The sequence below is a fragment of the Epargyreus clarus genome, unplaced genomic scaffold, assembly GCF_041222505.1.
Source record: "Epargyreus clarus isolate Ecla_fem2 unplaced genomic scaffold, WU_Ecla_fem_2.2 ptg000023l, whole genome shotgun sequence".
NCBI classification, from domain to species: Eukaryota; Metazoa; Arthropoda; class Insecta; order Lepidoptera; family Hesperiidae; genus Epargyreus; species Epargyreus clarus.
The window spans coordinates 8,126,844-8,154,750 of NW_027332230.1; the positions used below are offsets into that span (position 1 = coordinate 8,126,844).

Genomic DNA, 27,907 nt, shown 5'->3' on the forward strand with positions numbered 1-27,907 from the left:
TATCCATCTCATTTTGTTTAAGGAATGTGAATAAAAGAAAGTTTCCAAAGGCAAATTTTATTTATGGTCCAACGTATACTGAATGACGGACCCATTCAATGTAAAATATCGCTTCTATACCCACTTAATGTACAATATTTACAGACACATACAACGAAATCAATTGAACACCGAGGGCGGTTAACTGTTGGCGAGGAAAGCTATAGCGGCGATAGCGAACGCGAGTCTCGGAGGGTCGAGCGCTCCGCCAGCGCGGCCGGCGCCCGCCGCGGCGCGAGCGCGAGCGCTGCCGCCGCCCTCGCCGCGGCACGCCGCCCCCGCCGCGCTCGCTAAACTCCGTCCGCGCACTTTTAATGGCGATATACACAAGTTCTCCTCCGCGAAATCCTGGCTCAGCGCTAAGGGATTCGTCTGAGGATCGCGACCGCACTCACATGGCAAATGATTGCCTCGGATCACGACATTGTCCACCTCCAAAACCACCGCTAGTGGCGTCTCCAGCATGTGATTGCCGGTAAGCTTAAAAGTGTATACACTGTTGTTCTGCACGAGGGCTAGTTCCTCGACGGCGTCTATCTTGTTGTTACACATCTCGAGAACATCCACGCGCCGAAGTCCCTCAAATGCTCCGGCTCGAATTACACCTAAATCAGACTCCCGCAGAGCCAGTCGCCCCACACGCGTTAAACCAAAGAACGTGTCCGGTAGAAGTGCCGGTAAGTCCATGTAAGCAAGCTCCAAAACACCAACACCTTCGAGTCCGGCGAATGCTTGTGGCTCGATTGCTCTGATTCCGGAAGGTAACTCTATTTGTGTTACATCGTTCAGTCCGGAGAATGCATGCGCAAGAATACGTTTTATTGGATTGTTTCTAAGAGATATAAGTTTTATAAAATTCGTTCCCGCAAATGCGTACCCTTCAATCTGGGCGATCCGGTTGTGAGAGAGGACGATGGAGGAGATATTTTGAAGAGCGGCGAAGGCGAACGCGTCGACAGTGGCAAGTGGAGTATGTTGGATGTATAGCTCGTTGAGACGCGGTAGGCCGCGGAAGGCAAAGGGGCGGATCCGTGTGAGATTGCAGGCATCGAGGGAGAGTCGGCGCAGCTGTCGGAGATGCGCGAACGCATCGGAGCGCAGCACGCGGAGGTCTGCGCGGGACAGTGACAACTGCATCACACTCGGACTGAGTGCTGATGGCACACCTCGCAGTGACGCACTGTTGCATACTACCTGTAAATAAAATATTATATTAGTTATGTAGGTATACAAAATTATAATAAAATGTATAATTAACTGTTTTGGTATTGTAAAAAAAACAAAATATAATTGCTTGTCTCCCTAAAGCAACATTTTATTATAATCATGTTATCAATAATAAATAATAGTTAAAATGGAAGTAAATTTAACTACTTAACTTAAATACCTACATAATAACGAAAATAAGTGACAGAGACATAAACATACATTTAATACTTGAATCTCAATTAAAATTCTGTTTCACATTCCATGATAATTTACGGTCTTAATAAACGAAAAGTGATGTATGAAACTATAAACCTATAAAAACAGAAGCCTTTTTGCCCGATCAGAAGCGCTACGTCACAATTTCATCACTATTCGGACTGTTTGTGTTGTCAATAAAATTAATCCTTCCCTGAATATCGCGCACACAGGCGCATCGCCATATTTTGATTGAATTGTTCCAAACTTAAGCTTTACAAATAACCAAAACAAATATCAATCAATTCTGTTCAGGTACTACACAACCATGATTTTATTAAGCAGCTACAAACATTATATATGTGATTTTAAACGCTTCAGTTTTATTAAATGCCGTATTAACGTAACGCCTCAGTTCGTTTAAGTAAAGCCGCATTACCTGATTTACTTGCTATGTTGAAATTGTGCATATGTACTTTTTCAGTTTAGGTTTGGAACTATAACTACTTATAAACAGTAGTTCATTATATTAACTTTATTGTTACAACTTAATTCAAGTAATCTAGAAATAACGAGCACATTATCTACTTAAAAGATAGCTAAAATAAAAGCAACTATAACTGCAGTTTATGTATCACGTAGTACTGTTTTATCTATCAACTACTCTTATTACCGGTTCTTCGATCTCTAACGAAAGTACTCAGGTTCTTCGATCTTTAACGTTTTGTATACAATATACTTTATTCGTTGCAATGTATCTAAGTTAATCATTACAAATTCACACCTGGTGAAATAGTGAATTATTGACTTTAAAAAACTTTGTAACAGATCTACTTGTTGTATTTGTTTTTATTTATATGTATGACCAAGAATCGAATCAAATCTACCGCATCGAAGTAATGACGACTGTAACTCACAAATCATTAACATAAACATTATCCTTATCGCACTACCATTTTATTAAGGGTCTATTTTTCTAGTAATCTAATTAACTGGAACTGAAACGCAGGCTTATTGCAATAAAAGGGCAAGTAATCATATTAAAGTGCTTAGCAGGGACAATTCAGTAGAGCTTTAAATTTTCACATTTATATACAGTATCACGGTCGGCACTTTTATTATTTCTATGGGTCGCAGGTGCCGGGATCATAATCCAAGGGAATTATAATCATAAAGATCTTTTTCAACGGCGCTAATAAGTTAAACGACTAGGACCTACCCGTAAATTGATCATAGTTCTCATAATAGCATAATTATAAATCGTTTTACTCTTAAAATTCGGTAACATTATTGATTTAAGAATTAACGTCATATTATTATTATTTTATTTCAATGGCGCCCGTGCATGACTCACTACTCCAATATTTATATTTGTTTTACTAAGGTACTGAAATACAGATCCAAAAATCCGGAAATGTCCGGTATTACAAAGTATATTACGTGAGAGTCCAATCAAAATTGATTCAGGCAAAATGAAATACTACTCGTAGTCAAAAATTGCATATTGCATACTGCAAATTGCATATTATAGATGCAAATCGTGTAACACGAGAGAATATTTTTTTTAAAATGACATCCATATACCTAAATTTTATTTACGCTTAAAAATAAACGTTCGCAGTAGAAATTAGTTTGTTAAAGTTTGTACCACGCTTCAAATTACTCCAAAATATAATAATTATCATAACTTATTAAAATTTCGTCCGAAGTCTAGACCTGCGTGCTTAGACTCGTAATTAATCGTTCCTCGTGTCACTCTATTCGCATTAATTAGAAGCTCGGGCTTTATTCCTTATGAAAATTCAAGCTTGTTAAAACAAGTTATCGATTGGGCGGCACCACTTACTAAGATTAAACTTACATTATTCAGTCGCGGAACTGTTTTAAATTTAATATCTTCATAAGAACGTGGGTATCGCAGGTTGACTGGCGTTCCATGTCAAGTTAACAAGTTTTTCAATCGTCAGGGATTCCGACGTTCGCTAATTAATTTGAAATGAAGCATGTTTGTTATTAGGTTTCTTTTACCTACAAAGTTTAGAGTGAATATGAAAACAGACGATAATTTTATTTACCTTTAAGTGAAAACGGAAAATGAGATTGGTAAATGACTGAAAGAAGACATTTTGGCTAACATTATTAGTTACTTGGTAATTGTCCCACATCCAAAGTAAATTACATTAATTTTTAATTATACATATATAAAATATGTATTTCAAATAAAAAATACATTCTAGTACTTGCACTGTAAAAGCAGTGATAGCCTAGTGGTTAAGAAGTTCGCCCTCTCAATCGAGGTTCGAGGTTCAAATCCCAGGCTCTAATTTTTCAAAGTTATGTGCGTATTAGAATTTAATTATCACTTGCTTAAAACGGTGAAGGAAATCATCGTGAGGAAACCAGCATACCTGAGAGAATTGTAACAAAAATATTTCAACGGTATATAAAGTCTACCAATTCGCACTTGGCCAGCGTGGTGGACTATGGTCTAATCCTTCTCATTCGAAGAGGTGACCCGGGCAGAGCAGTGGAACCATAATGGGTTGATAATGATGATGATGATGATGATGTTGAAAATATTTCAGATAAATGTAAATTTTCAGTAACACAAAGTTGTCCAGTGGACTTACGGGCTATACCTGAGACTGTGAGAGGCAGATGCACTGTGTCGGGCAGGATGGCACGAGGGTCGGCGCGAGCTGGCCGCGGACCGGCGCGTACACCAACCCCGATGCCACCACCGTCACCAACCAGCGCACCAGCCACCTGGTGGAACAGAAACGTACATTTTACTGACAAGAACATTTACACATTTCCACCTGAATACTATTAAAGTTTTTTATATATAATATAGGAATAGCAGACGAGCATGCAGTCCACCTGATTGTAAGTGGCTACTGCCGCCCAAGGACATCCATAATCAACCCCAGATAGGATCCGATATACCTACCTGAGATCGGTCACAGACGCGTCGCTACCCCTGAGGACTAAGCTGGAAGGTCCCGGAAAAGTATGTCTCCCTTACTAAGCGCTTAACACTGCTGTTATGAGGCAGAAATAGGTGAGGCTGTGGTGCCGCCGGAATTGCACCAAAGAACGAACTATGAGAGTTTTTTATCTATATATATAAAATAAACATATAAAAATAACAAACGAGTATGCAGTCCACCTTATACTGGTAAGTGATATTAGGCATCATAAACATATGAAATCAATCCCAGATAGGATCTGAATCCTACAAGAGGTCTAAGTTGTAATGCCTCAGAAGGTATGTAAGTATATCTCCCTTACCATGTCAAAGGAAAATATACTGAGACATTTTAAGGCCTTCTCCTGAGGTAAAGATTTATTATCTGCGTGGATTCAATGTAGTGGCGTCGCGACAACATTAAAAAAATAAGGCGTCTATGAAATGATGCCATGCAAATAGTACGCTTACGGACCAGGCCCATATGCGGAATCGAACCGCGTGGTAGACTTAACATCAGACTTTGAGAAGGTTCATGGTTCAATCGCCGGTACGATAAAGATATATTTTTCATAACATAAGAGTAGCAGACGAGCATGCAGTCCACCTGATAGTAAGTGGCTACTGCCGCCCATGGACATCTGTAATCAACCCCAGATAGGATTAGATATTCCTACCTGAGGTCGGCCACAGATGCTCCGCTACCCCTGAGGACTAAGCTGGAACGCCTCGGAAAACTCTGTCTCCCTTACCACACCCTTCAAACCGGAACACAGCAGCGCCTAACACTGCTGTTATTAGGTAGAAATAGGTGTGGCGGTGGTGCCGCCGGACTTGAACCACAAAGGGTTCTACCACCTTCGATATTGTTAAGTATGTGGACATCTGCAATTGTGTTTCTAAAGTCTGAGTGTATGTGTGTGTGACTGTAAAATGTGATTCATTGTGACTGCGAGATTAGTCGCCTTCTTTATATTAGGAACAAGAATCAGAATTACAAATAAAAGATGACGAAAATTAATACGATAATGAAAACATACTCCGTGCTACAAATCGGCTTATCTCCAAACCAGCGTTATTTTCAGTCAATTACTTGTTTACTCACCAAAAATAAAACATATTTATTTTATGCGAAATAAAATGCACATTAATCTGCGTCCCTCGACGTTGGCAGGGGAATTCGAACACTGCATTAAATTCATACACATCGGATGATATCGGGAAAACGGTCTGTTTGATGCTCATTGCAACGACTGTAATATTTCAAACGGGAGCTCTTATAATTCAAACAGTGTGATGGGTTGCATTGTGTTCTACATTTTATTTTCATCTTTTGACTGGCGTATTTATGAATTGTTGTGTAGGAATGTCTATTCTCGTCGATGTAACCTACACCTACGCTAAGTTAAAATGATATCTCTAAATATATTATCTTTATGAATAAATTTTCCATAAGAATAGCTTAGAAATGTCTCACAATAAATTGAAATGTATTAAAATATTCTTAGTACTAACTATTAATACGCGTATAGCTCTTGTGTCATCTTCTGATAAATGATCAATCAATAATCATCCTTACTTATAATATTATAAATCCGAAAGTAACTCTGTCTGTCTGTCTGGTTGTCTCTTCTTCACGCCTAAATCACTGAACCGATTTTAATGAAAAATTGTACAAAGATAGTCTGGGACCCGAGAAAGGACATAGGATAGTTTTTATCCCGGAAATCCCACGGGAACTAGGGATGGTAATCTAAGATCCATTAATCGGAGAATCGATCTTTTGGACCAAAAAGTCGATTATTTTAATCGATATTAGTAAGGATTGAATCGTAAACTATGCATTTGATCAAGTGATGATCTTTAGCAAAGTTGTTGTCCATGAGCCCACAAAGGTTTCAGAGTTGGTACGACCAATTTTCAGGAGATGGCGCCGCTGTCATTCCAATGAAGGTAGGAATTTTCAGTTTTATGTATGTTAGTATGTCATATTATTTTCTTTTAAACGCGGGCGAAGCCGCGGGCAAAAACTAGTAATACATATTTCAAAAGTAATATGAATTAAAAGGTATTTATTTATGTAATCTTAAGTATGTAGTTGTTTGCTTAGTAACAATATTAGAATTCCGTAGTTATATCCAGTTTGTTACAATTAAATTTGCGATTAATTTGCCACACTGATTATCTCGCGAATTTCGCTGTTGTCAAACATTTACCAACAGTGATTTAAGAATGAAATGATCACAGTTTTATAGCGAGATCACCTATTTAGTACAGGTTAAAAAGCTACGTAAAAGGTAGAATATAAAAGCCTTTTCCAGGAATCCAAGATACGGAATAAATATCGACTCCGCCGTTTCCTAGATAAACACGACATATTCCCTAAGTTCCCATTTTGTTTTTCCGTAAAATACTTAACAATCGTTTACATGTACAATTACGATATGTATTGTTTGTACCAATGTAATGTAATGCAGGTAAAATACTTTTTCCCAGGAATCCAAGATAAGGAATAAATATCGACTCCGACGCTTCCTAGATAAACACGACATATGCCCTAAATTCCCATTTTGTTTTTCCGTAAAATACTTAACAATCGTTTACATGTACAAGTACGATATGTATTGTTTGTACCAATGTAATGTAATGCAGGTAATTATTAATTTCACACCTATTTCTGTCCCATAACAGACTGCTGTTATGGGACAGAAATAGGTGTGAAATTAATTAATTAACAAACCAGAACACAGCAGCGCTTAACACTGGTTAAGCGCTGCTGTGTTCTGGTTTGAAGGGTGTCATAAGGGAGACATACTTTTCCGAGGCGTTCCGGCTTAGTCCTCAGGGGTAGCGGTGCATATGTGGCCGACTAGGTAGGAATATCTAATCCTATATGGGGTTGATTACAGATGTCCATGGGCAGCGGTCGTCACTTACCATCAGGTGAACTGCATGCTCGTCTGCTACGTTTATATTATATAAAAAATAGTATCTATTATCTCAAATACATGTTTTGATACCTAAAATTTTGTCGTGAAACTAAATTGCAGCTTCAAAATATTGCCCTTCATTGAAGCAGTAAAATTAATAATTTCCCCTCATATAAAATGGGAAACAATTTGCTTTTGAAGTTACTTTGCATTTTATTAATTCTTTTTGCAAATTTAATACTCCATAATTCAAAATATACTTGCATTTATTAATATTGCTTCATTAACACGCTTTTTAATAAATCCTAAACATACTCAGATGGTATTTTGTGGTTAAAGACATTTTAATTTCATTGTGAATTGTAAAATTATTTGTTATATAAAGTTATTTTTCAATGTGGACATCATTTATTCATGACGACAATATAAAAGTACCTACATATCACCCACCCATTGTAATAACATTGATTCACTACTAAACTAAACACCAAACGCTCGCTGAAAGTGCTATAAAAAGTTTGAGCCAGCTACTTCGCATGTTTTTAATTTTTTGTCCATTGCTTTGTATTGCACGTGAAAACTTTTAGTTCGTCCTAAAAGGAATATATTTTACCTGATCGTATAGGCGGGGGCCATGGGCGGGCGCAAGCTGGGCGCGTCGCCCGCCGTGCGCCCTCACCTACCCACCTCCATCGTACGCTACGCCGCCCTGATGAACAATATAATATATAATTGAATATATAATTCAATTAAACGTAGAAACAAAAACGCAAAACAAACGCTTTCTACACTCACAGCCCCACACTAGGATTCCCTGTGTCGTGGGTGCCATGGACACACACATAGACAAATACACAAACACCCAGACCCAGAAACAGAAATCTAAATTCATCATTCAGATATCCGTCTGGCCGGGGATCGAACCCGGGACCCTTAGCGCGTCAGACCGGTATGGTGACCGCTCCGCCACGCGGCTCAACAGCTTCATATTTGTTTAGTACAATAGTTCATTTTCCAATGTTATTCTTATTTTAGTGTGAAGCAGTTCTTACGTTTAAGCGGAAAGGTGTTGAAGTCGACTTTCATGTAAAGAGACCACCTTAATTCTCAAGAGTGCAAAAACATTTATTTCATCTCCAGGTTGAACCGCTGTCCTAAGTTGGTTACCGATGTGTATGAATGGCAGTGAACATAGACTGCGTGCTCATCTACCACTTCAGTAATATATAAAATAATATCGTAACAGGTCTCTAAACCCAAATAACAGTGACATAACATAGTTATACTCATATCAGGTGGTCAAATTAGCCCTAAATCGAATCTAGGATTAACTCCAGAATGGATGCAGTGACAACTTAACATTATATAAGCTGTACGCTAAGTTATTTAATCACATGATAAAAAAACAATACATTATTGTGCATACTAAGAAAGGAAGAGAGTAAGAGACAAATCAAACTGTAAAGTCACATGCACAAAGACCGGTAAAGCTGCAATCTCTACCAGACAACCTTTGGCGGAGGAATAAGTATTTATATAAAACATTAATGTGTATATGAGGTGCATTGCAAACCAAAACATTGCAGTAATAGAATAAGTAATAGGATAGGAAGTGATGTAAGCTCAATGTACTTAAAGTAGATAAATAGTATTAAAAATACAAGGTTTTATTTAGATTATTTCAAGTTCATAATTTTATAACAAAACAATCGGTAAAAGTTTATGACGTGGGTGACGATGGGTTGATGACGACGTGACGACTTTATTCGTGTTTCAAAAATGGTAGGCATACTATTGTCACCTAATTTAGCACTCTACCAAACCAGAACGTTAATCGTATGTTTCTTAGCAAGCGCTTCTAAGCAACCATGCCTCCGAGCGATCGTGTCTATCCTGATTAAAGTAAGTTTATTGATAGCAATTTTATTGTGGTCGATAAATATGGTTCTGTTTAAGATGAAGTTCTGTTTAAGTTTTGTTGAAGAACACACGTTTTTTTTGTATATATTATATACACTAACTAATATAATAACTTTCATTCTAATAACTAGTCGTGTGAATGTTTCTAGTCTATACTGCCATTCTTTAGAAATATAATTTCGTAGCGAGGTTGTACTTGTGCAGGAAAGTTTATTTCTGCCCAAGGTGAACTACCCGTGTTCAGAGGAAAACATTATGTTCACAGATTCAATTATACTTAAACGGAAATTGAAAATGGAGAATTGATCGTGTAGCTTCCTTGGGGAATACATACTAGACCGTGCTAAAAAGATTCTTCTCGATGTACACCTTTATAGAACCTTGTTAGAATATATTAGATTATCGCATTTCATTTTATATTAGGGAATTATTATAATAATTGGCCAAGTACAAGTCGAACCCGCACCCGGAGGGTTCCGTTCCACTATTTTTTTGTTTCTTTTTAATTTAAAGTATTTGGTATTTTAGCAGCCATTAAAGTACATACATTGTGAAAATTTAAACTGTTTACCTATAACGGTTAAACAGTTAGTTCGAAAAATATCGAAATTACCAGTTTGTTCTATGGGGACCCCTTTTTATATTCAAGTTTATTTGTATTTTTAGTATTTGTTGTTATAGCAGCCCTGTGACAGACGGACAGACAGCGAAGTCTTAGTAATAGGGTTCCGTTTTTACCCTTTGGGTACGGAACCCTAAAAAGCAAAAACCCGACTGCTTTAAAATATTGCCTATATCACTCCCACAGTTTTGATGAATCCAACGCATATTATGCTAAAATCCGTGTCGCTTGGACTGCAGGACATACCAAAGTATGATAGATACATACATAAAATCATATGGGGTTTATTATAATAAAGTAATACATGACTTGAAAACAGTGACTATTTACTGACAATTGAATTGATAAAGTACATTATTTTCATAAAATGTAGGTAAATGAATCTTCTTCATAACACCTTGTAAATAGAAGATAAGTTATTGACATCAAAGAGAGTTTACTTTAAATGAAATATTTGTTTTTGATATTCTAGTTCGTCAAAACATTATTTTCCCTGTCCTTCGTTTCATAAATATACAGCGAAAATAAAATAACTATTATACAAGTATAACTACTTAGTACGAAGTAAAGTATGATTCAGCTTATTTATTCAACTTGCCGGACCTTCTTAGTCAGCGAAGATTTTAATGAAGGTTCTTATCTCTGCTTGATCTTCCGACATAATTTAATCTTATTAAATTTCATATCTACGTATAATTTCACTTCATTCTATATAAAGAACTCGTAGTACACTCATTAACTTCTACAAAGTGAAACAAGTTTTAGTTAAACGACCGTTTTAAAAATATTTTACATCCATTTAACACTGACAGAATATCACATAGGTACCTATATAAGAGTTAAGGGCGCAAGTTTGCGGTACACGCAAAAGCAGTGTTTTCATACGAATTTGTATAGCGACCGTGCTCATTAGTAGGGTTACGTTGGTGAAATTATCGATGTAGATATCGATATATATCATATGCCCAAAATATATATAATAGGTAATGTTGAAAATTCTAATGCGTTATTGCCAATATATGGAAAATAAGAAAATATGATAAAATATTCGAATAGTATGACCTATTTTTTCGCCTACAATAAAGATTATTAATTTTAACGCGCTCTTCTGCTGATTTATGCCAGTAGCTATGTAAAATATTTAAAATGTTTAATATGTTGTGATATCGAGATTTCACATAATTTCGTTATGATAATATCATATGAATAATGGTCAAACATATAGTCAATATCGTTAAAAATACTGAAATTCGCAGTCGACATTATGTATGTTATCGTACTTTCGATATATCCTTGCATCCCTACTCATTAGTCGCACACCCTGCGACCTGCGACAAGGCTGACGTTGACGCTGCGGACACGAGGCAAAAACGTTTCGTACCCACCATGCGCCCTGTCACACCTTCCTCATTTCAAACAGACCCAAAGAGACGTCGGTACATACATAACATAAGGATACATTTTTATAAACTCCCACATGATAACGTCAACAACATTGAGAGGCCCATAATAAACACCACATTTAAATAATAGTCTGCAGACGCTGTATTCCCTTAAAATACAAAACACCGCTTTGAATAATGCCACAGTCGGATGCCAAAAACTTAAAATTGCAAGAGAATGTTTACGCTTGGCGTGTGGAGATTCCCGGCTTGTCCCTACAGCGCCATTACGCCACCCGCTAGAGACACATGCTTTTAAAGTAAACTACGCCTAAATTATACCAGCGAAATATTTCTAGACACTTTTTTCCCGCATTCCTACTTGAAATTCTGTTTGCCAAGAACATTCTTCTACAGAAAAGTTAAACTATGTCATTCATTCGAATTGCGTAACAAAAACACTTAAAATAGAGGAATAGCAAGAAAAAAACACTTAGTTACGTATCTCCGTGAAGGGTTTATCAAATTTAATTCTAGTATGATCTTGGAGTAGTAGGTAATCCATGATCCTCGTTATAATTTTTTACATATTTTCGTTAGTTTGATGTTAAAATCTAATTAGAAAAACAAGATTGCTAAAGCTTTTGTATCGTACAAATAAGAACAAATATGACCATAGGAACTGGCAGCTTGATTGAAATTACAGCCTATCTATCTTAAATTTGGTTTATTTTAAGACAATAATAAATTAATAATTTTAATATTTAATTACATTTGACACAATGTTTAACAGGAAATGCTTAAAAGTTAAATTGATTTTGAAGATAAATTATAATTAATGGAAATAAATGCATTTATCTTCCAAAGCCATTAAAATTAATCACAATTTATCTTTTAAGTAATTTGATTGCAAAATCGTTTCGCTTGGGTCTTGTTAAGAGTTTTTAGATAAAAATGATCTATTTACATGTAGGTAAGTTATTTAGACAGGATCAATATTAAAGTACTTTCTGATTTACATACTAGTCATATACCATCATCCTATCCGTCGTGCGTCAAATTCAGGTTCTAATTTTAGAATCAGTCCATTTAATTAATAAAGTGATACATCAAAAATTCTGGGTATTTTCATTCATTTCAAAATATCATATCGCTGTCGAGTTTACCACTCTTTCAATTGAAATGTCAAACAATGTTGCTGAATGAAAAAGTAATCAATAGATTCCTTTATGGAGCACGAATTGAACTGGCTGACTGAATATGCTATTTCTAACTTCAAATAACATGCTGCGCTCACATGAGCGTACATATAAAATGTTCGCTTATATATATATAGAATATAGTATATAGAATATACGCTCATGTAGTTACTTATATGTAGTCCGCGCCAAGCTGCTAGTCCGCTCTGAAGTTGTTGCGAGCTGGTGTAGTCATACAATTTGCTATGGCAACGCTATTCATTTCCATATTCAGAGCGTACTAGCAGTTTAACGCGGACTATGCCTAATATTATGTCTAGAAATAGCAATAAATGAAACTGATATATGATTGTAAGAGCAGACTTAGATTTACAACTAAAGCAAATAGCTTTTTAAAGACATACATACATTTATGCGCTTCATTTCTAACCACACTCTACCACTTCGATGACACGTAAAGCAGATATGTTATGCAGAAGGTTCCAGGTTCGAATCCACCAAAAATATTTTTTGTTGAGTTAAAATAAAATTTAGTTCGATGATAGTATGACGTATAATAAATTATTATTAATTAACACTGATCTTTCTCACTTTTAATTAAATTTACAATTTAAACAATTACCTCTACATTGGTCAGTGTAGTGAACAACTTTAATTGGCTCATGGCTTTTCAATAAGTTATGGAGGTGATGAACCATGCCAGCAATTATATACAAACAAGTAGATAATAATGAGTGTTATTACTCTAAAAATAATGAGACATATTTTGATGCCGATGTACCTATATCATTAGCCGACTTCGAAAAGGAGGAGTTGTGTATTCGGTTTTACGTATTTTTAACCGACTTCAAAAAAGGAGGAGGTTTCTCAATTCGACCGTATATATATATATTTTTTTTTTTTTTTTATGTTTGTTCGGCGATTTTTTCACGATGCCGCGACCGATCGACATGATTCATACACCATTGTATGTGGCTAGTTTCACAGGGGGTCCCATTTCGAGGAAATTTGAAAATTTCCGCCAGTTTTCCCGGAAAATTGGAAAAACCCGATTTCATATAAACTTGAATAAGTCGAGTATTTCTTAACCAATTTTAATTTTCTTTTTTTCATATGAAAGGGAGTTTCGTTGCGGTACTTTCCTACCTTAACATTAGTATGCTCTGATGATTAGAATTTAAGTTATGGGGTGGAACTCATCATCACTACCCCTGCTTTTTACATATTTTATGACAACTTACCTTCTGCCCACTCAATTCTCATGAAATTTAAAATTAACATTGAGTAACTAGGTTAACATGATATGATGGAAAATTTGACCTTCAACTCTTCAACCCTGGTAATGCAGAAGTGCCTCCTGCCTCAACCATACAAGTTAGGCATTTGGAACTTATGGATATTTAATAAAATCGATAAGTTGAGATATATGATGGAAAATTTGACCTTCTACTCTTCAACTCTGATAATGCAGAGGTGCCTCCTGCCTCAACCATACAAGTTACCCATTTGATGCTTATGAATATTCAATGAGGTTGATAGGTAGAGATATATGATGGAAAATTTGACCTTCTACTCTTCAACTCTGATAATGCAGAAGTGCCTCCTGCCTCAATCATACAAGTTAGGCATTTGGAGCTTACGAATATATGATGAGGTCATGAGTAGAGACATATGATGGAAGATATGACCTTCAATTCTTCAATCCTGATGATGCAGATGTGCCTCCAATGTTAAGTATATAGAATATACATTTGTTGTAATGAAGTTGCTAGACAGAGACATATGATGAAAAATTTGACCTTCAACTCCTTTTTCTTTTCTTAACTATTGAATTAAGGTAGATTGGGCCGGTTCACTCGCAGAGTTTTACCACCTAGTTTGATTTATTTACTTATCTGTTCCTACCTAACCTAGCCAATAATTAGTATCTCATAAAGCCTCGCCTATAGTGTTTCGTATTGAATTGGTTAGGTTAGGTTGGAACATATAAGACAATATAAAACTAAGCGAGAAGGGCGCGGCAGCGCCCTGCGAGCGGGTGGGTCCAATCCGTATGAATTCAGACCTTACCTTTATTCATGATCACCTTTATACAATTTTACATAATATTAATACAAACGTTAGCATATCATCACTAAAAAGGGTGAAAAAAAAAATTTTAACAAAAAAATGAAACCGACTTCTATGTCACTACAAAGTAAAAAATAATTGAAATAAATGTTGGTTTAGTACATATTTCTGAAGTCGGCGCTCATATTGGACACGCTGTTTACGCTGTTATCAAACGAAATATATTGAGCGCCGACATCAGAAATATGTACTAAACCAACATTTATTTCAATTATTTTTTACTTTGTAGTGACATAGAAGTCGGTTTCATTTTTTTGTTAATTTTTTTTTTTTATATAAAGATTCATAGTTCAGCCGTATCGTTTCTGCCTTATTATAAGGCATTTCTAGTTTAAAGAGTGTAGAAAAAGATGATACAGTTACACAAAGCGTTCTAAGTTAGTCTTTAAGAATGACTAGATTAATCCAAATCCAATTCTATTTAGAGAAAAATCCTTGCAATATCCACGTTTACATAACATAAGGTGGACACCATTCTTATTCACCAGTCTCACAAAAACAAATATTAGGTAACAGTAACACTCGAACAAAATCGTAATCTATTTCAAATACGAAAGGAATTAATACAAAACGATAAGTACTTTAGATCTTTTGGAATACCGGTAAATTCGCTATTTTTATTTCTAGTTAGGTTTTATTTTTAGTTAGACATGAGACCTTCCAAGGATCACTACAAATAGAATGCATCTAAAGCTTTGTGGTTAACGTAATCTTTTAGTATTGAAGCACTATTTATACGTAACTGCAGCTCGCTAGAAATCCTTGATAGAATCCAAGGAAAGTCTCGAAGCAAATCGAACTTTCAATAGCACTTTAAGATATAGCTTCAGTTTAAAGGGCTTCCACGTTTACGGTTCTCTTGTCAACAAGCTGTTTCTTGAAATTTTGTTAGAAAAAAAAGCTTAAAGTTTTTTATAGTGATACTAGGACCCGGCAAACATTGTGTTGCGTTGTGTTGCATATAAATAAAAAAATATTAAAGGTGAACAACCCATATCACTTAGAGGTATGAAAACTAGATAGTAGCCGATTCTCAGACCTACTGAATATGCATATAAAATTTGGTGAAAATCGGTAAAGCCGAAGAGTACGGTAACTAACATTGTGGCACGAGAATTTTATATATAAGATAAAGAAGATTTTAAAGAATAAATATACAGTCTCTCAATCTGGGGATTCCGAGATCCGAATATCAGTAAGCACTTTAGATTGTTCACATAGAACAATTATCACATAGAACGTATTAGAAGCAAAGTAAAGATTATTTCACAAAGATAAGATCTTTTATTGAAAAGTATTTTCATAAAAACACATAAGTTCTCGCATAGTGGTCAACGTGTCATCTTTAATAAAAAATCAGAAAAACAAATTGATCATAAATAAAATACAAACGTTCGTAACATGAACAGACAAAAGATTTTTACTCTGTTAAAAATGTTCAGATTTTCATCGCTTTGTTTCTGAATACACTTTTTGTTCACATTTTTGATGCGAGGAGGATTCTCATCTATATGTGATGTGAACGCCATAATCCTCATCGGTTGAGTAAAATGAAACGAAAGGAAAATACAAATGACGCTTAAGATATTTTGTACATTTACAGATTGAAATAAATAATGATCGTAGTACTAGCTGCCTAATACTTGAGTGGTTGTAGTTGGAAAATTGCGAAATATTAAACCAAAATATCGTATATATGGTGTAATGTAGGTATTTTATAAAGTATATCGTACATAGATAGAAGTATGAATAAATATTTCAATTCGCATTATTCTGTCGTAGCAGGCCTCAATTACAAAACAGTCGTATTTGTCAAAATGTGTTATAAACAGCCAGATGAGCAACCTGACACCATTATCGAAGCCACAAGTTTAGCCTTCATTAATAGGTTTTTTTTATATTAGAGAAGCAGACGAGCTTGCAGTCCACGTGACAATAAATGGCTACTGCCGCCCATGGACATCTGTTTTCAACCCCAGACAAGATTAGATTCCTACTCGAGGTACCACAGGTTCGCTGCTACCAATGAGAACTAAGCTGGTAGGCTTCGAAAAAGTATGTGTTCCTTACCACACCCTTCAAACCAAAACACAGCTGCGTTTAACACGGCTGTTATGAGGCAGAAATAGGTGTGGCGGTGGTGGTGCCAGAGTTTAACCTCTTTTAAACTTAGTACTTCCTCATGGGTGTTAAATGCATCCAATACTTGTCGAATCAATATTTATTGTAAAGTATATGGACATCATATATATTTATTAGTCATAATAATTAAATAATTATTATACTTTGTTTCATTCAAACAACATCAATTTGGCTGTTTACGTAACATATATTAACATTACTTGTAATTTATTTTTTTGCAGGTTTTTTTCTATAAATACATTTATTTATAAAAAACTTCCAATTTCACTTGCGAACCAAAAAAATAACCTCTTTTATTTTTAATATTTGTATCATTTTTTTACTTAATCTTATAACCGACTGACCAACTAACTTTTTTGACTAATACGCGAGACTGCGAATTTCACACGAATTTTTTTCCCCCGAAAATATTTACGATTTTAAACTGAAATTTGAAAACCTTGCACGGGGTAAGTAAAACCGCGAGTAACTCACAATATACATAGCGTATTTCATTTAGGTACAATGGAAAATTCCCGTTATCCTTAAGGTGGGAGGCATGCTGACACGTGTAATCTTACTCTCGACAAGCACAAGATTATGCGTGTCAACTAATTTTTCTTGTAATGTTCCCTTCCTTAGGTACCGGTACAACGCCTTGTAAATTCTATTTATATTCCAAAAGATTTATTTCATAAAGGAACGAATACATTTTGTTCTCAGAAATTAAATCCGATGTCTCAGATTGCTCTGAACGGTACAAAATGTATGTACAAGGTAAGCAAATATTTAACTCACATTTCCTTATCTTCCTTTATTATATTTATAATAAAATTTGGTTATTATGAATATGTTCAGTCAGTCGCTGTTACTGTAGACAACATAAGCTTTATTATGAAACACAATATCTTAAAACATATTAAATTCAGATAAAGCTTTTTATATGTATAACTACTTTTATATATATATTTCCTGGAAATGGTTTAAATGGATGCTTATGTACCTTGATTCCTTAATGTACTTCATATTCTTAAAGGAATTATAATATATGCATACTTATTCTTTATGTCCTATATTCCACTTTTCATTTCAGGATTAAAAGGCTCACGGAAATAATATTTTTGTTTTAGTCCATGTGTATGTTAGACGGGCATATTAGACAAGGTGGTACCGGTGTTATGTAAATGTTAATTTTCTATCGCGATCCTGAGAAAAATAAAAAAAAGGTTTTTAAAGATATGTGAAGTCTACCAATTCGCACTTGGCCAGCGCGGTGGACTATGGCCTATTCATTCCCAGCAGTGGGTATACTGGCTTAATGATGATAATGATGATAGAATACAATACAAAACTCTTTATTGTACACCAAATTAAAAGCAAAAATACAAATTTTTAAAAATAAACTAATGTACAATTGGATGATTTATTTATTTATTGTCATTTTATATGTATTCTAAGCCGGCTACTATACAACAGCGGTGTTAGCAAATCTGTAGTATATTCCGCACATTGTAATTAATCTTACAAGTAGCGGACCCTCACATTCAACTTCCGGAGGTCGAACGGCAATAGCCTCGTAAATAAGCCAAATTACTTTTATATACGAGCAACAAAACAAGGAACGTTGCTATCAATTATTGTTAAACCTCTTGTTATTTCTGATTAACAGATATCGGACATCTGGTGATTATTTTAAGGGAAATTTTTCTTTATTTATATTTTCAGGAACAAACAGTACATTAGGGACGTAGATATTTTATTAATTAGGTAATTAAGTAATTATGTAGAAATTAATTAATGGTACAATAATTTAGGTAATGAATAGAGTAGATTATAGAATCTATCTCTTTTAGTACACATAGCGCTGTATTCATAGGTACATATTTCTGCTCAGTGCTACAAAGGATTGGCTTAATTTCTAGTATGAACGGTGTCATTCGACATATTGTACTTTAGTCAAAATGTAATATACCAGGCGTTGCCAGTTAGCTCTCAGAGGACCCAACTTGTGATTGACTTCAAACAAAATTCTTGTTTAGTCTGGAATTGGTTACATGTGTCCTTTCGCGGCAGTTACCAATATGCAGTGGATTATACCGTTCGCTATTCCATTAAAATAAAATTTGTAAGGAAACACATAATTCATCTGCTATAGCAATCATACAGCTAGATAAAAAAAACTTAGAAAAATTAAAATAGTTTTTTCAGGTTAAGTGTCTATCCGTAAAGTCCTGGAAACAATTTACATGAAATGACGAATCTGGACATAATTAAAATAATCTAAAATATTTTCGCAAAAAATAATTAAAATTCTGTTTCAAAATCCAAAACCACACAAAGGATTTCGTATAGTATTCCTAAAGAACAAATTTATTGTTCAAGTACCTACTATAAGAGGCGTACATGTACCTGTATGAATACAAAGTCCCAGGGAAAGTGTCTCCGCGCTTCGCATGACAACCCTCTTTCTATTGTTATTCGTTCACGAAAAGCTTTTAAGAAATTTTCTAATTTTATTACCTCCTCTAACGCCTCCACAGCATTTTCCTTCAAAAGCTTTAAGTCAGAACCATATAAATAGAAGAAAAATATCATGCCTACGCCAAATACATTATTAGGCTCTTTTAATGTATTTTGAGACAAGCACCCTTTTTTGAAAAAACTGTTTTGCGATATTATTTTAGGAATTGTGAAAATGTGAACAATATTAAATTTTCCACTAAATGAGGGAATCTAAGTAAATATTTTTCATAAATATATGATTGAGTAAGAGGGTTGGAAAATAATGACTATTCTATCTAAAGGCATCTAAAGCTTACAAGTGGTTCAAATTTTCGTAAAATCATTCAAAAATTTATTAATAGGTCTTAAAAAACCTGGTTGAATACATACGATCAACTCATCGCGACAAAAAATTAATTGTTTGCGTTGAGTTATAAGTAGTAACTTCCATCATTCGAGTATAGCATCGGTTATTAGTCAATAATTATTCTAAATATTTGGAACAGATTTTAGACAGGCAAAAATTGACAAAATTTTACGCAAACTAAGTGAAAACCTAATCTATTCCGTAAAAAACTATTATTTAACTGTTAATAAAAAAAATACACTGCCAGATTCGAATGAGTATGGCAATCAAGCCAAGTGGCAAATCAAGTAACAGACTAAGTGAAAACATAAAAAATTTAAAAGACATTGGCATGGCATAACACCACGAATCCCTGGAAGCACCCTTAGCGTACCGATTAAAATTCAGTGCTGGCGGTGACTCCAAGCTCAATATTCTTGTAACAATACCAGTACAAAATAAAAGCTCCGCACGTACATTCTGAAAGGCGGACTTCCGGAACTTACATCGCAGTAATAACTCCACGTTGCAACAGATAGAAATAACCGTGGCTTGAAAAGCACGTTTCAATTAAGAAACGTTTAATTTACTAGATAGCTAAACAGACTATTTACGATGTTTTCGAAACGAATAGTTTTAGACTTCTAGTACTTTTTTATTTACGCCAATGTTAATTAGATCTTAATCAAGAGATTCAATAATACATATTCCGATATATTAAATGATAGTAACACTCACATTGAATATAAAAATAAACATGGAAAATATTTCGTAGCACTTCTAATTATTTATTTACATTAGTTTTTGATATTGTTTATATATAATTGTATTGTTCTTTATTTATTTGATAGCCTAGTGAAACACGGCCTCTCGTTCTCGGGGTCCGAGTTTCAAATCCCAGGCACGAACATTTACGTTTACAATTAGAAATGTGCCAATTAGAAATTTTCATTTGCTTTAACGATGACCGAAAACATCGCGAGTAACCTAAAGCGACCTAAAAAGAGATCTCGATGGTATATGACGTCTACCAATTCGTAGTGAGCTACATTCCCTGAAAGGCGGACTTCCGGAACTTACATCCCAGTAATAACTCCACGTTTGCAACAGATAGAAATAACAATCGTGGCTTGAAAAGCACGTTTCAATTAAGAAACGTTTAATTTACTGGATAGCGTTCGTAACGACTAAACACACTATTTACGATGTTTTCGAAACGAAATAGTTATAGACTACTAGTATTTTTAGTTTGGAAGGAACACTTCTCATTCTGAGAAGAGACCCCTGCCCTACAGTGGAACAATAATGGGTTGATGACGAATTATAGTTTAAAAACTAAAAACCACGCTAAAATCGTATAAGGAAAACGTTAATCCTGACCATCCTGAGGAGACAAAAATTGAAATTGGACAATATTATTAAAATCATGCATTGTCATCGGTTCTTGATAAGTATTCAAAATCTTAAATTAATCGAACCGTTCAACGTGGATAAAAATAGAGTTCAAAGATTCCGTTACATACGTACTTACAGGTCAAGCTAATAAAAGCGTGGTAATAAAGAGATTCAAAAATAAAACATTCTAAATATTAACTGATAGTTAATATATATAGAGTATAAAAAAATGGAAAATGTTTCGTAGCACTTCTAATTATTTATTTACGTCAGTTTTTGATAATATGAAAAAGCTTGTCGTCATTCAGCGAGACTTTGACGAAGGTCTGCTATAAGTCCAAAGATTTTTAAAGAGATTTAAGAAGCTTATTCATGCCTCGATAATAGCCACTTAGGCTACTTAGCCACTTGTCGATAGACATTCTCCAATAAAATCTAAATTATACGGTCAAATACACTGAAATTGCAACATAATTTTCTTAAAACCATTGACTTGCTTTCATCTTAAATCACATAATTTAAATTACAAAGACATAATTGTAAAAATCGTTGAAGTGACTTATGTAGCAAAAAGTACCGCTTAGTTACCGTACTCCTCCGTGACGGCTTTACCGATTTTCACCAAATTTTATATGCATATTCAGTAGGTCTGAGAATCGGCTACTATCTATTTTTCATATCCCTAAGTGATAAGGGTTGTTTTGTATGGCAACACAACGTTTGCCGGATCAGCTAGTGATTGTATATAATTTTACAAACATTTTCCTTCGTCTTATAAGTTGAGTAGGAGTTATACAATTAGGCATATGATTAAACAAACAGAAGTACTTGCGATTACGCACGTGGGATTCGAACCTGAGACTCTCGAGTAGCCCTTGAGTAGCCAAGTTTGAACCACTAGGTTAAAAGATGCATAATTAACCTGAAGCTTAAAAAGCCATATCGAATATCAAAGTGTTTATGTAATTTCAGATATACAAGTTACTGAAAGTGCCTTGAAACCGTGCCGGCCTTTTGTCAGGCACCGCACTAATTGCTTACAGACCAGCAGAATGTCAAAGAGCATTCATTACCTCGTTAGTGTTTATTTATGAAAATGTTTCTGTAACAAAGTTTTATTTCGTAGAGTATCAAAGCTGTTGTTAAAGTGTTGTTAAAGTTGTGAGAGATACAATATTAATCCGTTGCCAAAAATATGGATGGACTTGTTTTATTTTATAAAGTACACAAAATAATGCGCTTAACTGAAAAAATCTTTAAAAATATTCAGCTGAACGTAGGGACTGCGTCTTTTTCGAGTACTGCTAAAAATTATCATTAAAATCTTCGAACTACCGAAGTTATATTTTTGAAAAAATATAAATTAAAAAAGGTTTTCCTTAATCCTGAATGTAATAAACATGAAAAGTAGTCACCATGCAGTTATCAATATTTGTGAAATTTGATTAAAATGGTCACCAAATTAATGTATGTATATAAAAAATTCAAAAACATTCCAATAATTAAGAGTTGCAGTCAGGTAAATTACCAGGTAGTAAACAAACAGAACATTTTGAAACCAAAAATTCCGTTTGAATTGAAATGCCCCGGTCACAACATTGTGGTCGAGGTAAAACAAATGACCGGCTATAATTTTGCGGGCTCTGCAAAACATACCTACTTAGCATAGTTAAATGCCTATAAAATTTCACATAGATCATACACGAATGACCGCTCAACCCTCGCAGGGTCCAACGTCAGAAGCCTTTTGAAATCTCATTACCAGCTTTTCGCATATAAAAGAGTTTAGGACCGGCTTTAAATTGTAACACTGGGAAGTAGTTTTGCTATTTTATTTTGCTGCAACTCGCTTACAATGGAGTTACTGCTATCTGTAAATGTGGCGGACTACTGGACAGTGGTTTTTATTAAAGACCTCTTCACGGAAACGTTTTCGAAACGGTCTCTCGAAAGTTAACTGGATAGCAATTAAATGGTAGTAGAACGTATTGTGGTTCGAATTCCACCTATTATTGCTTTGTATCAGCGCTATCGTATTCTATTTTTAAGAATTAGCTGAGACCTGGTTGATGGTGTTGAGACTTGGCTCAGGCTTGAGAGCAATTGTTAACACGTTCCCAGCGGCACAGATTTTTCTGTACTTTCCATTACTGCGTTACGAGTTGTTTTAAACCTCGCCCTATACCCGACATTGTGGCGGCACGAGGCGTACTAAATCCCACCGCCCGAAGGAGACTAAAATCCTTTTTTTGGCGCCAAATAAGATAAAATGGACGGCTTTTGTCTTGATTATTATTAACAATGAGTTGATTAACCTAGATCTGCCACCGCCCTTGGTCAAATTAGTTAGTTTAGATTATATGGGTAAAATAAGATCAACTTTTTTCGGCAACGTTTCGACATGATAATTTTCAACACAAAGACAGCCTCGACTGCGTTGCACAACACTAACCACGTGAAGGTAGCGTGGGGTGCGGTACGAGGTGCGTGGGGAAACGAGGCGTTCGCAACCTCGTTCCGCACTGTGTTAGCATTATTATTTGTTCAGTGCGGCACGAGGTCTAACAAACCCGACATTAGGTTGGTGTACCATAGAACTAGGAATCAGTAGCACATCACAAACATATAGTTATCACTCTCCTACACTGAACCAGACGGAAGTTATGCCTCTCGCACCACAGAGAAGTTAAAGCTTTTTCTTACCGCTATAACGACCAGACATGGACGAGGTGTTTTAAGCCGCGTTCCGCAGCTAACGTGTTAAGCAAATAAGCTGAATGTTGCTTTAAAACAGGCATAACGTTATTACATAATTTGTGAGAACTAAAACCTATAATAGCTTCTTAATAATCCATTTCCCTAATTATCTTCTTATACTAATGTCTTCATATAGCCAGAAGTATAAAATCTTCAGTTACAAGCCACAGTAAATAGGTTATAATGATAAGGGTTTTATGGTATGTGTTATATAAAATAAAATAGTACTTTCTGTATTTTCCTACACAATTTTCCCTCGTAATAAAAACGGATGTGCCGTTTCTATTCAAAGTAATATCCTGGTTAAATTATTCCGAGCTATAAACGTTAGCCAGTGGTAATTATAGACGGACGAATATTTTCTCCGCAGACTAATTAGAAAACCAAAAGTTTAGAACGACGACACTGCACAGTATTTGTGCTGAGTTTTGAAATACTACCATTAAGTAGGAGCCTTTAGAAGAATCTCGCTCTAGGGTAACTACAGGATTAATGTACGTTGTCCACATGTAAATCTCTGCAAGCGCAGCAAATAAACATTTTGTAAAATGTTTTCTCCCCCTGGAATACAACACCTGATAAATGATAGCTGCGGGCGTTTTATGAAAACGTGAAGCGATAGCGTTACGTCACTTTGAGCAATATTTACTAATAAAACATACGTTCACACGCGTAATTTTAAATGTAATGAGATTTACTTCCTGTATTTTTTATCCGAATGTCTTATTATTATTACACGCAAAAATAACGCTACGTCTGTAAGGTATCTCTCAATATTGAAAATCTTCATTTATACCATAAACGAATACATGATTTTATTACCGGTTATGATTTTGAGTTGTATTGCTTAAGCATTATTTTAAAGAAAACTTATTTTAAATTATTTCAATCGTCCTCTTAATTTAATAAAACTGATTACTTTTAATTCGGCCGTAATAGAACGGTAATGGTTAAGTATACATTTGAGCAACATTTCAAGGGAATGAGCCACGACAATCGCAACGACGCAACTCAGGCAACGAAAGGGCGGACGGCGCATAAGTCACTGTCACGCGCCGCGTTTGCCGACACTTTTTTGTTATTTTTTGGTGCCGCTCGCTGCAACAATAATTAAGTTAAACACTGAATACCTTAACGTTTTGGCTACTATTTCGATTACTGAATACGATTTTATCTTTTCTCTACTAAAATTGGACGAAATATTTATCGATAGCGCATGATAGATTACTTGTCATAGGCATGAATTATTTGTACAGTAATCATAAAAAAATTGTAGCTTTATTGTTGTGATATTTATGATATTAAAAAAAAATAAGAATGAAAATCTTTTACCCAGCTCTTGTTTCTAATTTATAGCAAGGCTTTACATATCAGTATAGAAATAATTAATAAACAGAAATCAGTATATTAGTAGTAGCCACGACAATCGCAAGGACGCAACTCAGGCAACGAAAGGGCGGACGACGCATAAGTCACTGTCACGCGCGGCGTCTGCCGACACTTTTTTGTTATTTTTCGGTGCCACTCGCTGCAACAATAATTAAGTTAAATAGTGAATACCTTAACGTTTTGGCTATTAAAACGATTACCAGCTCCCATTAGAGAGTTTATCTTTTATCTACTAAATTTGAAAGAAATATTTATCGATAGGGCATGATAGATTGCTTGTCATAACATCAATTATTTTATAGTATTCATAAATCGTCGCTTCACTGTCGTGATCTTTATAATATTATAAAAAATAAGAATGAAAAAATTTTGTCCCAGCTGTTGTTCCTAATTTATTGCAAGGCTTTACTCATTCATGTAGAAATAAGTAATACACGGAAATCATATTAGTAGTAGGTAGTAAGTATATAGTTAATACTTTACGATATGCCCTAACATTCATGTTCCAAACAACTTAATTCCTTCTCAGTTTTGACATTTAAATTCATAGCTTATGTACGACACTGCTACAAGAAGTAAGTATCTGAATTTACTGTTTAATTACCATTTAAGGACAAACTGTAGCAGATGTGGGCAAACTTCGCACACAAATAGCTCAAGTCTTGGTTTGAAACACACCAGATGCTACGCAAGAGATACTGGGAGAATAATAGGCTACAATCGCAAGACAAAACGCTATGACGCCTAAACAAATACAGCTCCATCCGTGGAAATTAAGTCTAATGTATTGCTTTTATCATTTACCGACCTTCAGTGACGTAGGTTATAATATATCCTGCAATCATTTCTATACCTATTGTACCATTTTATGCTTTGCTTACATTTCATTTAGCACACAAGGCTCCGTATATGTTAGTTAATTAAAAAGTCGCCTATGTTAGTCCCTCTCTCACCTACTGTTGAGTAAAAATCGTTAACGGACCAGCAAGTGTAGAAATAGACATAACTGTGTTTTCCTTAATAAAGATTTCTACAGTCATTTTTTACATTGTAGTCAAATACAGTAACTTATTGACTTCCAATTTGTAGATCTCTGATATGGTCCATTCCTAAGAACTATAAGGAATTGGAAATACCTCGTTAAACATGCTGCTATCAAACTCTCGAAAATGTAGATATAAAAGACATTGTGAAATGAATTTCTTCTATGTTATTATTAGTAGTAAAACAGGTATTCTCGTCATAGGTATTTTCGTGAAAACATCTTACTAAGGAATATGTCCTTGTCGTTTTTGGAATATTCAACTTTAATTTAAAGAGTTTCGGAGTTTGAACTGTGGGTTATCAGAAAAGATTTTTCACAAAGATAAGCCGAGCTTTGAATAAGACAATTATGAAATAGCCGCCAATTAAGATAATTCTTTAATATAAAATAACTATAGATCTATTCTCAAATCAATTAGGAATTTGTTAAAAATTTAATGAAAAGAATGAAATCCTATTTACAACATTCTATTAGATATTTTTTTTATTTTATTTAGGAAACATACAATCATAATCATCATCAACAACCCATTACTGTCCCACTGCTGGGCACGGGTCTCATCTCATAATAAGAAGGATTAGGCCATAGTCCACCGCGCTGGCCAAGTGCGTATTGGTAGACTTCACATACCTTTGAGATTTTTTTTATAACTCTCAGGTTTCCTCACGATTTTTTCCTTCGCCGTTTAGTGATAGTGATACAATACAATATGACAATTAAAAATAGGTTGTAAGATTAGTTCACACATCAGTAAATCCACATCCATATAAATCTAATATAATGTTATACATAAGTATAATAGCTTCTTGTGTAAAGCCTCTACAGAATTGGTTAGAAAGTTGAAAATAGAAAAGTGGATGCGGATCGAAAGAAGTAGATTGAAAGTTCTGCCCTAATTCTTCGCAAAGAGGACAACTTTAGAGTTAGCTTACCACAATCGCCACTTCTATTTGACGTAGAAAGTAGATATAAAATAAATTTCTAAGGCGTTTTTCTTTTCTTTAGCTTAGTAAACCGGACTTAAATATTTGTAAGTTGCAAATTATAAATTAAATACGCCTATGTTTTGAGAAAAACATAATAGTGACACATCATTAACCCTTAATTAGACGTTTAGTTTTAAACAGTAATGGACTAATTTTTCTATTATTCTTAAGAAAGGACAATCTTAAAAAAACACGTCAGTGACTAACAAAGCACATGATAATGACATTGATAAAATTATTATAACCATGTAAAAACGGAAACAATTGTCGCTTCTTATGATATTATGATATAAATAATAACTCCACATGCGCAAGCTACTAAATAATTTTTAATTGTAGATGAAAAGAATAAAGCGTGACACCATAAAAATAAAAAGAAAGATTAAATTCAACGTATAACTTTTCGGTGAGTCTTACTTATAAATTCATTATAGCAATGAAGTACATAGAGAAAGTTTTGCAAGAAACATTAAGAAACGTACCAAAAGTTTGAGTCCCTGTGGACCAAATTTTCTATTAAACAAAGTGCAGCCATTCGTGAAACATTATACATAATCTGGTAATTACATAACAAAGTTCACTTTTTATAGTTATTATTAATCACTTTATATATCACTATTTAGTATCAATATGCGATCACGCGTGTGTTAACATTACGAGTCGCGGACGTGATATCGTCGTAGCGTGTACGTAGCGCGCGCTACGGCGGAGAACGGTGACTGGCGTAAGGTTCTACGAGCTACGCTACGATCTCGGTCCGCGCAGTCGCAAC

The 27,907-nt window shown here is 34.8% G+C and overlaps 1 protein-coding gene across 1 annotated transcript; it reads right to left on the reverse strand.

Moving 5' to 3' along the window:
- Nucleotides 1–55: 55 nt before the first annotated feature.
- Nucleotides 56–27,897, reverse strand: LOC140751789 (uncharacterized). Its single transcript, XM_073085833.1, has 4 exons — nucleotides 27,618–27,897; nucleotides 7,955–8,050; nucleotides 4,083–4,209; nucleotides 56–1,233 (listed from the first exon to the last, which is right to left on the reverse strand). Exons 2-4 carry the CDS (start codon nucleotides 7,975–7,977, stop codon nucleotides 181–183), a joined length of 1,203 nt encoding a protein of 400 aa, XP_072941934.1. The 5' UTR covers nucleotides 7,978–8,050; nucleotides 27,618–27,897; the 3' UTR covers nucleotides 56–180.
- Nucleotides 27,898–27,907: the final 10 nt, after the last annotated feature.

What these genes read in the sequence shown, in the direction of transcription:
- LOC140751789 (XM_073085833.1), bottom strand. Translation starts at nt 7,977, where the DNA reads ATGGCCCCCGCCTATACGATCAG. An exon ending in GCCCCCGCCTATACGATCAG is followed by an intron (nt 4,210 to 7,954) that starts GTAAAATATATT and finishes CTGTTCCACCAG; the next exon opens with GTGGCTGGTGCGCTGGTTGG. An exon ending in TCTGCCTCTCACAGTCTCAG is followed by an intron (nt 1,234 to 4,082) that starts GTATAGCCCGTA and finishes TTTTATTTACAG; the next exon opens with GTAGTATGCAACAGTGCGTC.